The following is a 15,977-nucleotide window of genomic DNA, read 5'->3' as shown; positions in this document are numbered from 1 at the left end:
GTGACATAAAAGTAAGGAAAAAATGCTCACTACGGATGCAGTAAGATTGTGAGTCATACTATAGGAAAAAGGGAGGCAAGGATTGGACCCAAGAGGCTTCAGGGATGTAGGATGTGTCCTGGTTTGCTGCCTTGTTTGTATCATCAACAGAATTTAGCAGCTCCTAGTAGGGACGTTGAGAGGAGCCCAGCATAGTCGTTAATCCTTTATAGGTAATTAGGTGCGTATCATTTCAGCTTCAGTGCCTTGAGAAAGGTACCTGAATATGTCACTAAATGTAGATTCAGAAATCACTCAAGGGATGGAATAATACCCATGGTTTTGTACTCGCTCTGACGGATGGGATGGGTGGTTACAGGTGCTTATCCTGCCCCGCTATTGGCTCTGTCAGGAATTTAGGGGAAATAGCTTCCCCTTGTAAGAAACAGGTTCTCAGCTGATCTGATCGTTCATAACTAAAACATCAAAACAAACTACTGAGTCGCAAGAACTGGGCGGTGAATCTTTTGTGTGCTTCCAATTGCTCTTTTGCCAAACTAAGAACAAATCGGGTTGTATCCTGTAACTGAGCTTCTGTTTGCCTTGGTGAAAAGGCACCAAAACCTGATTTTGCTATTGCTTTACTGTGACTATTAAGATGCTTCAATTTCCAAATGATCTGGTTCAAATTTTCCATAATTTAAGAAGAGTTCCTCTCTACCAGAGGTACTTAGTAGTTGTGCAGAACTATTTCAAGCACTCTCATCGGGCACTTCCCCTGCTAAGGTCCATCTGCGTGGCAGGCAGAGATGCGGTGGCACTGAATGTTTCTCTGGTTTGGATATCGTTACTTACCAAAGCATGGGCACTGCGTTTTGTGAATTAAGAAAATACAAAGTGTAAGCAGGGAAGGATACAGAGAAGTGATAGCACCTCTGCTGCTGTGGGTAAACTGTTGTTGCTGCTGAAATGATGCAGTCCTTGTTACTGTAGTGACTAAGCCTGTCTTAATCTCTAATACAGTTTTCTTCCCAGCATCTCTGCAGGGTAGGGAGGGTAGTGGAGACATCAAATGGCCAAGCAAGTGGCGCATGGTCGTATAGAAAGTCTGTCAAAGCAAGGAAGTGAAACTTGATTGCAAGGCAGCAGCCTCATCTCCTGCCTCTGCTTCTGGAGCAGTTTTTCCCCCCCAGAAAACAAAAATAAATGAAGCCTCAAAGCATGGTCCGGCAAACAAAACAACAAAAAAAGAGCGACCTCATCCTCGTTCGAATGAGTCAAAAGCCCCAAGCTCAGTGTGCAGCGGGGGCAGCTCAGGACCAGCAAGCTGTCGGGTGGATTTGGGGAGAACTTCCCCAGCCGCACTTGGAGGAGCTCGCAGAAAAAAGCTCATGGTGCTGTGAGCTGGCGTGCTGCAACTGTGGCTGCGTCATCTGGCACGGGTTTGGCTTTGTGCTAGAAGTGTGGTAGCTGGGAAGCACCGGGGAGCCCAGTGGAGCAAAATAGGGAGAGACAGGTACTGTAGGTGCTGTAAATGCAATGCTGCAGCAGCTCGTAATCAGACCGGGGAAGGGAAGGAACTAGCACGTCTGTAAGCCAAGTCACCGAAACAATAGGTAAGGTGATTCTGCAAGGTGTGATGCTGTTGCGATGCATTATATGGCCATGAGCCCGTTCGGTGTAAGACCTACACCGCTTTTTCCCGTCGGTTGACCTCAAAAGGTAGGGGATCCTTGCCTGGATTTCAAAGGGGAGGAGGAGAAGCATCAGAGGCACGAGGTGTCCTGCAAGAGTGCCCAGCTGCCAGCCATTTCCCCAGAGCCAAAACCCTCCTGTGAGCTCCAGTTGGCCCAGTCCCAGGCAGCTTTCTGTCCAGGGTGCAGCTCGGGCGGAGAAGCAGGTTCTGATTTATTTATTTATTTATTTATTTATTTATTTTTGTAGTTCTGAATTCGTATAGCTCTTTGTTTTTTCCTTCCTTCCTTTCTGCTAGTTGAAAGGGTAAACTGAAGTTAATTTCAATTAGTTTGGAAATATTTTCATTTCAAACTTCTATTTTACTGTGAAATCCTTTACATATGTTCATGCTTTATTCTCTCCTACCACAGATTCTGTTTTCCCCTAGGAAACGACTTTTCATAGAAAAAGCTATATTTCATGAATTACAATCTTTGCACTGGTAGACCAAAAGGGTAAACAACTTGCATAACAAATGACCACTTGGCAGTACCAGTTGTGGATGTTAGAATACTCTTAATTATGAAACAAAAAAAACCTAAAATAGAATAAAACAGTGTAGCCAAGAAGACTTTTTTTGCAGTCCATCCTCTTTGGTGTACTTAATTGCTCTAGGCAGTGCAATTAAAAGGAAACGATGCCAGTTCGAGATGACATCAGTCACAGGAAAAAGTGATTGAATCTGCATTGAAATTATTTATGAGGTAATGTGTGGGGTCTTACACTTCTTCAGATTTTTAAGAACCTCTGCAGCATAAAGGACCTTAAAAAATCTTTCTACGCTTTCCATATGAGTAGCACAGGGTTTAAAATGGAAAAAAAAAAAAAGGCTCCCGTCCGTCAGTGGTACAGCGCCTGTGTATTTCATAAGGTCTCTTGTGATGCAAGGGGGAAGACAATATCTGTAAATCCCCTACGCACTTCAAATACAGGCTCTAGTTTTCAGAACCAGAATTTGGGATTTCTAAAGGAGAAAAGAGTTCTTTTTCAGATGGTCATGGGAGAGAGATCCCTTGACGTGCCTGTCTACGAGCCACCAGATGGCAACATCTGGTGGATGCAAACGCAAACTATTCCAGGGGATTGCTGTCTGTCTTCCCTGTCCTGCTTTTAAACCTCCTTATGAGATGTCTTCAGGCTCAGCCCCACCATGGTAACTCCGAGGATGCAATTAGCACAATTGGTCCTTAGTCACCTACCAGGCAAACCTAAACACGTGCTTCCAGCAGGGCTTTAAATAGCCGCCCAGGCTGGGGGCCCATTGTCTGCTATCTCAAATGTGAATTCTGAAAATAGGAGGTTTGGACAGGATTTCCACTTTGAGAGCAGTGGGAAATGAAATCATGTTTTAGTAAGAGCTCTGTTTAGCAGCGACAGTGTTTTGTCTCCATGTGTGCCTTGTTTAATGATGAGAAGCCTGCTGAGGGTCCCGCTGCCACCCTTTCAACCACACCCCAGGTCAATGACACGGGTGTCCCTTGGCCGGCCAGGTCTGTGACCATACATTAGCCTGTCTGCCAAGCCCTCACAGCTCCGAACCTCCGCCTTTTATCCTCCTCGTTGTTTTGCAACGTTATTGCAGTAGAGGAGGCAGCGCTATCGGACCGAGGCATCTCATCTGAGCAGGGATGAGCACAGAGAGGCCAGAACCCCGCGTTCCTCGCTTTTTGTTGTTGTGCATTGCCCAAAGCAAGTTTCACCGAGTGGCCCGGGAAGGAATTCCGTAATTGAAGAGCTGTTGTCTTGCTTTAAACAATTTTTAAAGTATGGGTTTATGTGAAGATGAGGAATTCACTTTATCATGACAGAAGCAACCGCTGCGCCCATTGCTGCATGGACTGGAAAGTTTTAAAATTTCTGTGTTTTTCCTGCAGTTTGTTGGCACGGCTAAGAACAGCTCCGAGTAGTCGAGTGCTTCTAAATTTGGAGCAACAAACCGAGGAGGAGAGGGAGAAATGGGGTAAAATGCAATAGAGGAAGAATTAGGGGGTGGGTGATTTGACTTTTGTCACGGTTAGGCTAGCACAGAAATGATGTAACTTCGTACTGTGGCAAAAACTGTACGAAGAAGAGAACAGCATGTAGCCTGAGACTTCAGCATGGTAAAACCACTGCCATGTTTGTTGGAGGAGTTCAAATTCAGGTTGGAGTATTGCTGGATGATAACAGTGTGGCCGTGTTCAGGATTTAACCATTTGCTTTTGCTGTTTTGGCCAGGGGGTCCAGGTTTGTGGAGGTGACGGAAGGCAGTCAGCGTTGTGCAGCATTGCAAACCCAGTCGCGCTCGAAAGCTCCGAGATGTCTCTTGCAATTTGTGGGTGCACCCACGTGCGTGATTTGTTCAGCCCCCTGCGTTTTTCAGCCTTCTAAAAGGCAAACCTTTACAGACAGCCTATAAATAGGCTCGTCGTTCTCCCTGACGCACCCGGGTTTTTCACCTCTGTGGTGAGTCAGAAGGGTTTTGTTCCGCTCCTGGAGGGGAGCGCAGCGGCGGGTAGCCGGCGCCCTGGTGCTTGTGGCACCCCATGCTAGGAGGAAACCCCACTGTCTGCCCGCTGGAGCAGAAAGGAGACAATTCAGAGCAATAGCCTCAGTTCCGGCACTGCCCTGAGCTCTTTCTGATCTTGGGCAAGTTACTTAACCTCGTAAAAACAGCTTTGGGCTTGTTCCGCAGATGATAACCACTTATCTCCTGAGAGTGCCAGAAAGCTGAGCTCACTTTTCCTTAACGCTGCTCGACGTGCTCTGGGAAAAGGGGCTGTTGAAGTTCAGCTGCTGGTCCAGGCGCAGGAAGCAGGGCTTTGATGTGGACAAAGCCCGGCCGCACCAGCGGGTCATGCAGAAGGTCGTGTGTGCGCGCTCGGCTCTTCGGGCCCTTTGCTTACGACGTCCCTTGTAGCTGTTTCAAAGCAGGGGGCAGAGACCTCTTGAGCAATCATATTTATTGCTCCTCATTCGTTTGAACTGTTTGCCAAAGTCAGAACCTGTCCCAGACTCTTCCCCCCCCGAGCCTGACATCTCCTCGGATGTGGGGAAGGAGAACATCAAAGCTTCACGAGGGGTTGCCCTTCAGAAGAGCATTCCCCAGGGTTTAGCGGGATGCTCGTTTGATCCCATCAGATAGACCCGGGTTGTCGGCTCTGTCACCTCGCTTTCAAGGCTGCGTTAGGTGCTGGTGGGAGTTAGGAGAGGTTGTCACCTCTGCTTGTGTCACGCTGAATGCTCCTGCATTCATTTTGCAGGAGCCTAAATTGCATTTCCTTAAATTTCCTGCAAGCCTGGCGTTTCACCTGTGCCCGTTTAAGGAGACCACGTTTCTTGACTGAGGTTTCTCCAGTTGTTGTCATGACTGAGCTCCTGCTGCCCCACGCAAGGGTTGTTTGGCTTCATCACAAGGAAGGGACCGTCCTGATGTGTTTCTCTGTGACTGCTAGGTGGCCGTGTTTGCCTCCAGCTCCAGTCCTGAAGGACAGCCGGCTTCCTGGCAGAGTGGCTGTGTTCTAGGGTGTTTTGCAGATGGGATTCCTAGGGGAATAGAGAAAAATAGTTTAAAAAAATAAAAATAAAAATCAAAGGTTTAGCTTTTCTCATGCTATTAGGCAATCTTTTATTAGGATTTTTTTTTAACTTCGCATTCTAGCGAACTTGCACTGCTTTGCATGAGGGAGAGCCAAGTTCACAGCCCTTGAGTCAGCTTTCGTAGGATAGCACGGTGCTCTTCAGGCTGCGTACAGCTCGGGGTTTTGTGGAGGCTTTAAACAACGCCAGTGAGTCTTACTAGCTCTTTATTCTGATATTCAAAGGAAGATGAGCAAAGCAAGAAGGTATAGGGGGAGGGATGTATAGTTCTGAACTGCATTAAAGGGTAGTTCCCCCCAAATTGCACCTTCTGCCTTGAATATTCAAGGTTTCTGCTGTGTTCATGCATAGAGTTCGTGCATGGACTTCCTCTGGGCCACCGAGGTCTCTGCCACTGCCTGTCCTGTCAGCTGGTGACGGACTGAACTCTGAACACGTGTCCAATATTTCCAAGTCCTCGCTGCTTTAGGATGCGAGGACTCACCGCGTCCCGTGCTTTTCTCCAAGTGAGGCTTAGCCACAGCTTCCAAAGAACAGCAAAAAAAGGACTTCTCACCCTTACTCTTAGTTGTAACATCAGTGCTAGTTTGTCTATTCCTTCAGCTTTCCCGTCATTTGTCTTTGATACAGTTCCAGCTGCACTTGCTCTCCTTAGGAAGCCGCACAGCCTCGTCTCGGACAATTTTGGTGCTGCCCGCAGTGTCCTAATAGCAGTTTTGACCTTTCAATTAACTTCAGGATCGCCTCTTTCAGCAGACAAACCTGTACGGGTGCCAAGAGCCTCAACAGATTTGGAAGGTCAGCTGAATGGCTGCAGAGATTAGGGACATATTTTCCTTTTGTCAGTGAAATCAACGGCGAAGGGCCCTGACACAAGAAGGAAACTTTCCCACTGACCACAAATAGGGGCTTAAATAGCATTTTCGAGCCTTTAAAAATAAATCGTCATTTTGTATTTAATTAAGTCGGGTTTCATGAATGTAGTAGGATGCTGAGGTCATGGGCAAAAAGAAGCTGTTCCAGTAATTAGCGACGGGTCTATGCTGTTCTGGCAAAAACAGCGCTGACGTCAGGCTGACACAGGAACAAGGAGCTGTGCCGCACGGTGGGCTTGAAGCACGAACCTTATTATTGAAGGGGCACGTCTGACAGTTGCCAGTGCTGGCTGTGTTGGGCACATAGTATATTTTTCCTTTTTAAATCGCCTGAAAGATTTTTTTTCCCCTCTAAACTTTATTTTTCAAGCTTCTGGGTCAGTAAAACTGTTGCCACGCCAAGACATCCTTTCTTTTGCTTCACCTGCCCTAATTAAATAAAGCTACCGAGCTTCCACCCGCCTCGTTTGGCAAATATGGCACGTGGCCATTTCCAGGTTTTTATTTAGCAGAAGCAGCTTAGTTTTACTTCTGTCTTTCAGGCTGTGCTCTCCTAGTGATCGCTGCTTCGTAGGTCTGTGCGTTAGGTGACGTCGCGGTGGTTGTCGTCCGAGCCAAGTGCTGGGACAGCTTTTGGAGTAGGCAATTTCACAGCACCTGGGTTCTAGTTTCTGGTGAGTTCCCGAGTCCTATGGAGCTGGAAAAGAAAATCTTGTCTGACCGTGTAATCTAGCTGGTTGGACCATAACTTCCATTGGTGCATTGGCAAAATCTTTAATTGAATTTACTTGTAGCTGATCAAAAATAGTCTGGTCAGATCAGAGCTGCTTAGGTATTTATGGATTTATATTGCAACAAATAAAAAGAGAGGAATTACACATCTTTTCCTTTTAAGATCTACAAGAAACACTTGTCTCTGCAAATATATGTAAACTCCCAAGAAAGCATTTAATATAGAGTTGTGACCCTCAATAACTCATGCTTATCTGATTTAATATAAAGAACATGTGTGATTCTCTCTCCTATACCATTTCCCTTGGTTTTATTTTGCAGGCCATGACTGCTGTGAGACGGTGAAGGTGGTACTTTGTGCCTCCAAAGAAGGCCATCCCATTCTGGTCGTGGCAGAAGAGAGTTTCCAGTTCATCCAGGATGAAGCCTACGACGCAGCCCAGTTTCTGGCCACCTGCGCGGGGAACCAGCAGGCACTCATCTTCACCCGCTTCTTGGACCGGTCAAGACCACCCGCTGCCGACGTGGACTTTTTGGATGAGAAAGTGGCTTTGGCATTTCGACACCTGAAGCTGCCGGCAGAATGGAACGTGCTGGGAGCAGACCAGTCCCTGAACGGTGAGGAGCATGGGGGCACGCGTGAGATGGGGCTGGGAGGAGAGGGAAAAAGTCATCTGCTTTGGGAGCCATCCACGTCACTTTCAAAATATGCGTTGGTCTTCGTGCGGAGAGGTGGGACATGATGTACCCCGTGTCCTACTGCATCTTCTGCGTCCTGTGCTTTGCACTTCAGACACCCTGAAATGCAGAAGGCACCGATGTTTCCTCTGTGCCTTCTGCTGTAAAACAGGGCATGCTGTGGTAAGAGGTCAGTGTTGTAACACACAGCCCGGTGGGGGTTTTGTGTCTTTGCAGTGCTATGCATGCATCAGCATCGTGCTTCTCAGATTTCCTGAAAGAAATGGGTCTGTGTAGGGACGTTAGTGTCCTGGGGAATATTAGCCGTGTGACACAGCCTCGGCACTTTGACGGATGTTGGTTTTACAGCACAGGTGCAAAGGGATGCGATGTGTGCAAAACACATCTAATGTCTCTTGGAGGAGCTGGCTGGCCTGCCTGCGGGCAGCACAGTTGGTGTGCAAGCACCCCGAGGCTTTGTGCAGCATCCGTGGTTGTACGGCCGTCTGAGCGAACACAGATATTCCCCAAAGTGAGCCTGGATAATTTTGCGAATAAAAGAGAGTAGAAGTGGGAAAGCCTGACCGATATTAGCCCTCAACCACAGCAGTGAGGGCTACTGAGCTTATAAATAAAGGTCAGTGCTGGCCCAAAGTCTGTGATAACTGCAGAGCAGAAGAGTGGGAGCATTTGATATGCTCCCATAGCATGTCCATAGCCTTGGAGATCTGCTGGTTTTGTCACAGAAGAGCTTTAAGGAAGCAGTACTGGGGCACTGTGGGGCCAGTTCCGGTGCGTACAAATCGTTGCTGTAAATTTTGGGGGTACTTTGGCAAATAGTTTCACATAAGGAACATGGCTGTGGGGCACCCGCTATCTTTTATGGGATACAGCAGCACAAGCACTGGAAGAGGAGTGGGACATGGTTTGTTCAGCACAGAGGCTGCGGTTCTGCTTGCCCTGACGGGGTTTTCTGCAGGATTTTTTTTTCCGCTTTCTTTTCCTCTGACTGTTTTTGTAAACATGAATGCATGGGCAGGCAGCTGAAGCAGTGTTAGGAGACATTCAAAGATGTGATCATATTTAGTGGTTTCTGGATAGAAATTCCAACGCTGTTGTCTGTTTACCAGGAGATAAACACTTGGTAGTTTTTTCCTGATGTTTCTTTTTGCATTTTAAAAAGTTGTGATAACGCAGGCATTTCTATTTTGTTTAAGTGATGAAAACACAGTCAAAGACTGGCAAAGCGCTGTTAATTAATGAACATTTCCATTGAAGCTCTTAAGTGTAGCTGACGTCGCAGGAAGGCCGAGATCTAGTTTTTCTTTTTGACTTCGGTTACTCTTAGGAAAATCAGTACTTAGGGAAATCAGGCCGTAGGGTTTCCACTGATTTGCTCAGCATACACTTATGTGCCTGAAAGTCACAATGGTGTGGGGCTGTGAATGCTAATGGACCCGAGGAGCATCTGTTACATCTTACAGTGAGGAGGGGGAGCTGCGCATTTTGGCACCGCGTGCGAGGTTTCTGCAGGCATGCGTTCGTGTGAGGGAACAGACACCATGGCAGGAAACGCAACTTCCATCTGAGAGTGCTGGTGCTCTAAAATGTTCGTTGCAGTGAGTCCTTTCACAGGTAACCGTGTAAGGGCAGTTTGTTTATGACTTGGTCTGGTTTTCATCCCCTGACCAGCTTTTTGTCCAGAGGCAGATTTATCTGGTGGTTCGTTTTCAGTGAGCTAATTATGCACGGGGAACTTGGGGGAATTCTTGTGATTGTGACAGGAAGGATTTGTATGTATAATCATCCTTTTGGTCACGTAACCCTAATTTGGTGGAACGAGGTGGAAGAGATGTCTCTGGTTCATGATGGAGAACTGCATTAGGAAAAGCTGCTCTGTGGTGAAACACAACGCCCCTCTCTGGTGGTGCTTGTGGGTTAATTTGGGGTTTGGAGAGTAAAAAGCGTAGCACAGATTGAAATTGTGGGAGCACGAGAACAATTCTGCATGCTCTGGCCTGTGCCCCTACAGTGGGCCAGCCCGTCCTGCATTGCCTCACTACCTACAACAGTTCCCCTGATTCATATTTCCCATTTTGCTAAATGTCACTGCCGGATACTTCAAGTAACCTTCTCGGAGGAGAAAATACTGTAGAAATGAGAACAAAAGAGAATGTCAGATCCCTTCGTGAAAGATTTTCGCGCTGCCTCTCAGCTGGCATGTCTCTATGGGCTCTTGTGGGCTGCAAACAAAACACCGCTGTTCAGCAAAACCTCTGAAAGCAGGAGCGAGCGGCGAGCCTCAGCCAGCTCTCCGGGCACAGCAAGCGTGGTGGGGAAGCGCTGTTCGGAGGTGGCCGTTGCTATAAAACATGTTTAAAGGGACATGTTTTTGAAGGGCTGGAGTCTAGAGAGAGGTAGGAGGTTGTGGCCTTTCTGCAGGATGAACTTGGGTACACGCTCCGGGGTTGAGCACGGTTCGGTGCTGGTTTTTGGGGAGGGGATGGCTCCGGGCAGGGGCTTCCTTCACCCACTCCTAAGTCTTCCAGCAGAGGACAGCGAGTTCAGTGCTGTCACACCCCAAAGGGCAGAGAGGATGCTAGAAGTAACACTTAATAAGGAAAAGTGCAGGATAGCTCTGCACCAGAGCTATGCAAGAATCGTGTGCTTGCTTATGTTTTGGTTGCCAGACCAAGGCCTTCATTCTTTAAGGGTTTGCCATTGCTTAAGATTAAAGGCATGGTGCGTTCTTATAGCCAAATTGCTAAGAACACATTGTTTCAGCTGCGGGTTAAAAATACCTCTAAAATTATTTAAAACTGCTAGAGGACATTTGCAAACATTCCAGTGGAACACCTTTCTTTTTTTTTTTTTGTCCGTAACCTACTTAAATTAGCTGTTGCCGTTCAACAAGAGAAGTTTGTTTGGTCTCCGTAATCCCAGTAGTCTTTCACACTAGATATGCTTTACATTTATTTCTTGTCATCTCTTTAAACATCATTTTCATTGAAATAAATTGAAAATAAAATCAACGTTTCTTCTTGTGTTGTCATCAGAGCATTGTCAAAAACCCAATATGTTCGTTTGCAGTATTCTCATTGGTTTTATTTTCACTGGTCTGGAAGAGCAAAAGCTTTTGTTGCTTAAAAGGAAACTGCCCCCAAATTACATGCATTGAGCAGTATTGATTAATCTATACGGTAATTTTATTGTATTTGATTAACATTGTTCAAAAACAGTATTTATTAATTTATACTGCTCTGGTACAATGTAAAAGACTAGAATAATCTGTTACCACATTCCCTTGTTCATCACCTAAAATTCATTGAAAAAAGTGGATTCATTTGGACCTCAGTAAGCTCTGAATGAACCCTTTGTGCCACATTTAGCCCCAGACTGTTTTTGTAGGACTTGGACTTTGATGACAAGCTTTTTGTTCAGTAGTCGGAGCGTGGAGTGCGATACCCAGCCTGGTCTTACCAGCGACCGACAGCGATGCTCGTGTGGTGGAGGGCAGTGGTTGGACCTCGTGAATCCCTGATGGAAAAGCGAGTTCAGAAAACAGAATCCTTTTGCTGAAACTGTTTATCAGTGGTCTCACCTTACAGCTTTCCTTGTTTGCTTTTCTCTGGGAAGATGATACTCTTACCCAAATTTCTTGTTTCTAATTCCTTACCCTTCTCATTTGGTCATGGTTTGACTTGAATAAGGTTTCCAACTAACAATTTCTTTATGGAGAAGTTTCCTCATTAAAATACATGGCTATGTATAAAGCCTATTCTCAAGCTTTCCTCGCGTCAGCTGCTCTCACAGGGTGTAGCTGGGTTTCGGGGCATTTTGATCAACGCTCTGGTCCTGTGTGGAAGGAACTGACTAGAAAGCAGAGAAGGGAGCTGTGGTGTTTTGGTCCTTTTCCAGTAGCAGCATTTGTTGGCTATGTTTTTGCTGTTTGGTTTGGTCTCAGGATGTTGTACATCTGACTTCTAAATTGCCTTCCCAATCACCACTTCTTACTTTCCTCATTCTCCACAACTCCACCTGCAGTGTGGGATACTTGGGGTGCAGCCTCCCACCTGCTACTTGCAGAAGACCTCAGAGAAGCCTTCAATCCTTAGTTTAGAGGAAACGACCCCAGAAAGACTTGCAGTAACTCTGCATTAAGTATCTGTTTATCCACAGATACAAAACATTTTACAGGGAATGCTAAGCTGTTGTTGTGCCAATAATGGGACGTTGGGAGAGGAAAGTACAGGTCCCGTACTGAACCAGGGGTGGGAGCACCTGAGTTCCCTGATGCCATCAGGGAGCAGACAGAAGATTCACGACCATTTGGTTAGGTGATCTGAACAGTGAAAGAAAGCCTGGTACGTGCCAAGACTGCAGGAGATGGAGGAAACCGAAGAATCACCTAGGCTGAAAAAGACCTTCAAGATCATCGAGTCCAACCAACCCGGTGCCGTGTCACCGGGGCGGCAGCATGTCCTTGCCTTGCAGGGACCAGGCAGGGCTTTTGCTTGGGCAGGTGAAGGCTTTGCATTCCAAATCCAGAGAGCATTTGAACCCCTTGGGCACGGGTATCTAGCCTCCTCCCTTCGTGCTGCTGCTGCCCCGGGTCCGCGGTGTCGTCAGCGCTCTGCTCTACCCCCAGCCCTGCACCGTCCCTTCCTGGGCTTTGCTTTTAATTCTCTGTCAACCTGCGGGAACTCAAATGGCATCCAAAAATGTATCTCAGACTATCCGTAATTAGGGATTGCTTTTGTTACCATGGTGTTCCAAACACAGCATTACTTTCAGGTGCTGTATAATCATGTCAGTCTTAATTACTGCAAGTGCACCGCAACTTTCTAAAGAACGTGGTCGTTACTGTTGTTGAGGGTGGGGTTATTTACTGTTCCCAGTGACATTTGGAAGGCTGTTGTTAAAACCAAACAGATGGTTACACTTTATATCTAGGAATCAAAATTTAATATGTATTCTGAGGGTATGTGCAGTATAAATACAGGACTGTAATTTTCTATTTTAAATTATTAAACAGAAGCTAACTGGAAAATGAAAACAGTATTTGGAGATAGAACTAATGATTATGGCTTGTTTGTGTTGCAGTAGGGAAAAAAGGCAGGAAAAAAATTAGGGAGGATCTAAGGCTCAGGTATGAAAAGCTTACAGAGCTTAATCCTTGAGTTAGCTATCAGTAGTAAACAGATCGCTTTCAAAATGTCTTTTAGGAAACACTGTCCCGTCAATTTAGTCATCAAAATAAGTGGTGAAATCCAGACCCGTGGTTACGATTCTGGCGGTGTGGGCTTTTCAAGATGGTGCTTTCGGAGCGCTGTGACGATCGGCCGGGAGAGCGAGCCCTTCCCCTGGGAGCGCGGGGAGAAGCCGGCCCTTTGATGAGCTGCGAGATAGCCGCAGATGCGGGCGGATAACCGGGAGGCCATCTTACTAGATAAAACCCGTAGCATCTCCCTGACTTTAGGAATGCAGCTGCTGACGTCTTCAATGCGTACGGCTTCCCAGAAGCGCTGAATAATAAACATCCCTGTGCAATACGCGTTCCTTAAGAAATAAAGCTCCGCGAGCTCACCAGGTAGGAGGTCGGTGGAGAAGAAGTTGCTTTGCCCCAGTTTGGAATAGTCTGGATTGCGTTGCAGGTTTGATAACTTTGCATCAAAACCAGTAGGACTGTAGTGTGCAATGCAACGGGCCACCAGGATGAGAGATCAGAAAGATCCCAACAGAATACAGAAAGAGAGAATGTCTGAAGAGAGAAAGTAACAAAAGAAGCCTCATTAAAAAGAGAAAAACAAGAAGCCTAAAAAAGGCTTTTTAAAGCTTTCCAGAAATAACTAAAATGAAATTTGGTTATTAGGAGCTAACGTTTTTTTCTGTTGGAGCATGTTACGGAGATGTGGCTGAAGATGTTTCTCTGACATAAAGCTTTAATCTGCTCATCTCCTGCACTCCTCTTATAGTTTCTTCTTGAATGCTTTCGGGGTAATAGTTACTAGCGTTCTTTTCTTTGGGTTTTGTATTCTTTCCAGTCTGCTTCCCACCTTTCTCTCTGCCCTCTGACAGAGGACTGTATATTAGAAATCGGCATGACCTTTTCTGAGCCTACCGCACGAAGTGCTCTGTTCATCAGCACTTGATATGATGAAAAAAAAATCTTTTCCATACCTAAATTTAATGCCCTCTGCAGTGGAAAATGTGAAGCAGGAAATGCTTGTTCTTGCTCAGCCAGTGTCTGAAATGTACTGCTCAGTCTGTGGCTGAGAAATCGTTGGCAGGAGAGCGTTTCTGTTCCCTTAGATATTAGTGGGAATGAGGACACGAAGATCCTTTGGTGTGCTTTTGAAAAATTTATTGTTTATAAGACTAAAAAAGGATTACCCACACATCGTTTTATTAACTGAACTCGAAACTCCAAACACAGTGTCTTTGCCTTGACCTTCCTTTGGTACTTGTCTCTCAAGCCTTCATGCAGGACCTCGGCATAAAGTGACAGCTTGTTTCTGCTCTCTGCTCCCTGTGCTTCTCGAGGGTTGAGCTGAGCACTGAGAACATTTCCAGCCAGAAACAAAGAGAACAAAGTTCTGAGGCCAGATTTGATGGTGGATTTCAGAATTGCCAAGAATACGTGATTTCATCTGAGAAACAAGTGAAGGTCACCATCCCAGGAAGATGAGTGTGAGATTCTCGGAGCTGTTGCCGTCCATGGCTTTCTCGTCCTCAATGAGCTGTCTCAGGCTTTGGAGGACAAAGTGAGCAGTTCGGTGTGCCTAACTCTAAATAAACAGCAGGTTTCAAAAAGGAATAGTTTATTATTATTATTACTGTTCTTTAACCAGGATTAAAATGAAAGTTTTTACTTAAGGAACAGTTTGTGTTCTCAGATGTGTCATACCCAAACTGCTTTTTTTCCCTCTTCAATGCTTTTTTGTTTAGTGATAATAGCACCTTAAACTTTAATCCTTTACAGTTAGCAAAGTACATTTGATGTTCTTCTACAGATTTTTTTCCTTAGTTACCCAGATAAACCGTCTGTTCATGTGTCACAGCTGCAAAGAAAAATACATAAAAATAATACATCTAAAGTCTTTTGTTTTGCCAGCTGGATTAGAGTGCCCTGCCATTATGGGACAATAATCATATGTTTCAACTCTTGCCTATTACTAGGAAACGAGAAAGGAACAAAAACAATCTTGGCCTTTCCAGTATCGTGTGTCTTGTATTTCCACAGTTTCCTAATTGCAAGAACCTTTTTGTTGACATTCAAAGAACAGCCATGTTAAGATGAGAAGCTCATGCTTGACGTGCGGTAGGAGAAAAAGCTCAGGCTATTGCTTGTTAAAGCTTTTGTTGTTCTCCATAGCTGGAGAAGGCATTTTACACCATGCCAGGACACTATAATCATTGGCTGAATTTCCAACGTCCTGTGGTACGAGCTTCATCCCTTCAGAGGTAGGGTGGCTGTAGGGATGCTGCCTGGCTGTAGGGAGTGCCTGCAGCACTCCCATGCTCAATGCAGACCCGCTCTTGGCTTGTTCTGAGCAATGTCGTACACAGGCAAATGTATTTTTAGTTGTATGTGAGTAGTTAATCCAGTCCCCAGATGGCATATGCCTTTTCACTGTAGCTGTGCAAGTTTTGCACACTCCAAAACCTTCTAAAGCCATTGCCCAGGGCCCCGCAGTTGTTGTATGCGCAGTACTTCGTCTCTGTGCTGCCATCATCCATGCCCATCTGTCAGGATGGCCTCGGGCCAGTTTATATGTCAGGCAGATCCTTTCAGCTGGGCCTGGAGAGTGAATTTGTGTGTTTAGTACGCTCGGGATGGCAACACGCCATGTCTTGTACACGTCTTCTGTGCACGCCGTTGTTGCTCAGAGGCATTGGGGCAGTGCCACGACCGTTCAGTCGCGTTTGTAGACACCTCCAGCCACCTGCAACCACTAGTCTGACAATAGTGAAGATTGTTTTAAAAGAATGGGGAAAAGGGTGGGATGTTCAAAAAGTGCAGTCAAATGAGCGGCTTAACTCACGTGAAGGTTCGGGACATCGGGAGGGGCATTTCCTCTCTGGAAATAGGAGGTAGGGAGGGGCACCCAGCTGGAGCAGGGGTGGGATGAGCAGCTGCCAGCACCTTTCAAGGCCTGCAGCTGGTGTGTGATTTGCTGGCGAACTGTCAGTTGGGGTGTAAAAGTTGCTGCTGCCTAACCATGCAGCTCTCAGCTGAAGGAGGAGGAAGGATTTTGACCTGGGAGTCCGTGCTTGTGCTTTTCAGGCCTGCCCTGCTCGGTTTTGGTGCGAGGGTATCCGTTTCAGCGAGGAAGATGATGTCCCCTTCCAACAAAGCAGCTAGAGCAGGAGCTCCCTTGCTGGAACAGATGCGGT

The 15,977-nt window shown here is 46.3% G+C and overlaps 1 protein-coding gene across 1 annotated transcript in view; it reads left to right on the top strand.

Annotated features, from left to right (window-relative positions):
• AKAP13 (A-kinase anchoring protein 13) overlaps positions 1 to 15,977 on the top strand; it is a 218,867-nt gene that overhangs the window by 81,314 nt on the left and 121,576 nt on the right. Inside the window, 1 exon segment of the mRNA XM_050712981.1 lies at positions 7,224 to 7,520. Coding sequence (XP_050568938.1) covers positions 7,224 to 7,520 — 297 coding nt within the window.

Source organism: Cygnus atratus, chromosome 11 (assembly GCF_013377495.2).
Source record: "Cygnus atratus isolate AKBS03 ecotype Queensland, Australia chromosome 11, CAtr_DNAZoo_HiC_assembly, whole genome shotgun sequence".
Classification (NCBI taxonomy): domain Eukaryota; kingdom Metazoa; phylum Chordata; class Aves; order Anseriformes; family Anatidae; genus Cygnus; species Cygnus atratus.
This window is presented reverse-complemented; position numbering and strand designations above follow the sequence as displayed.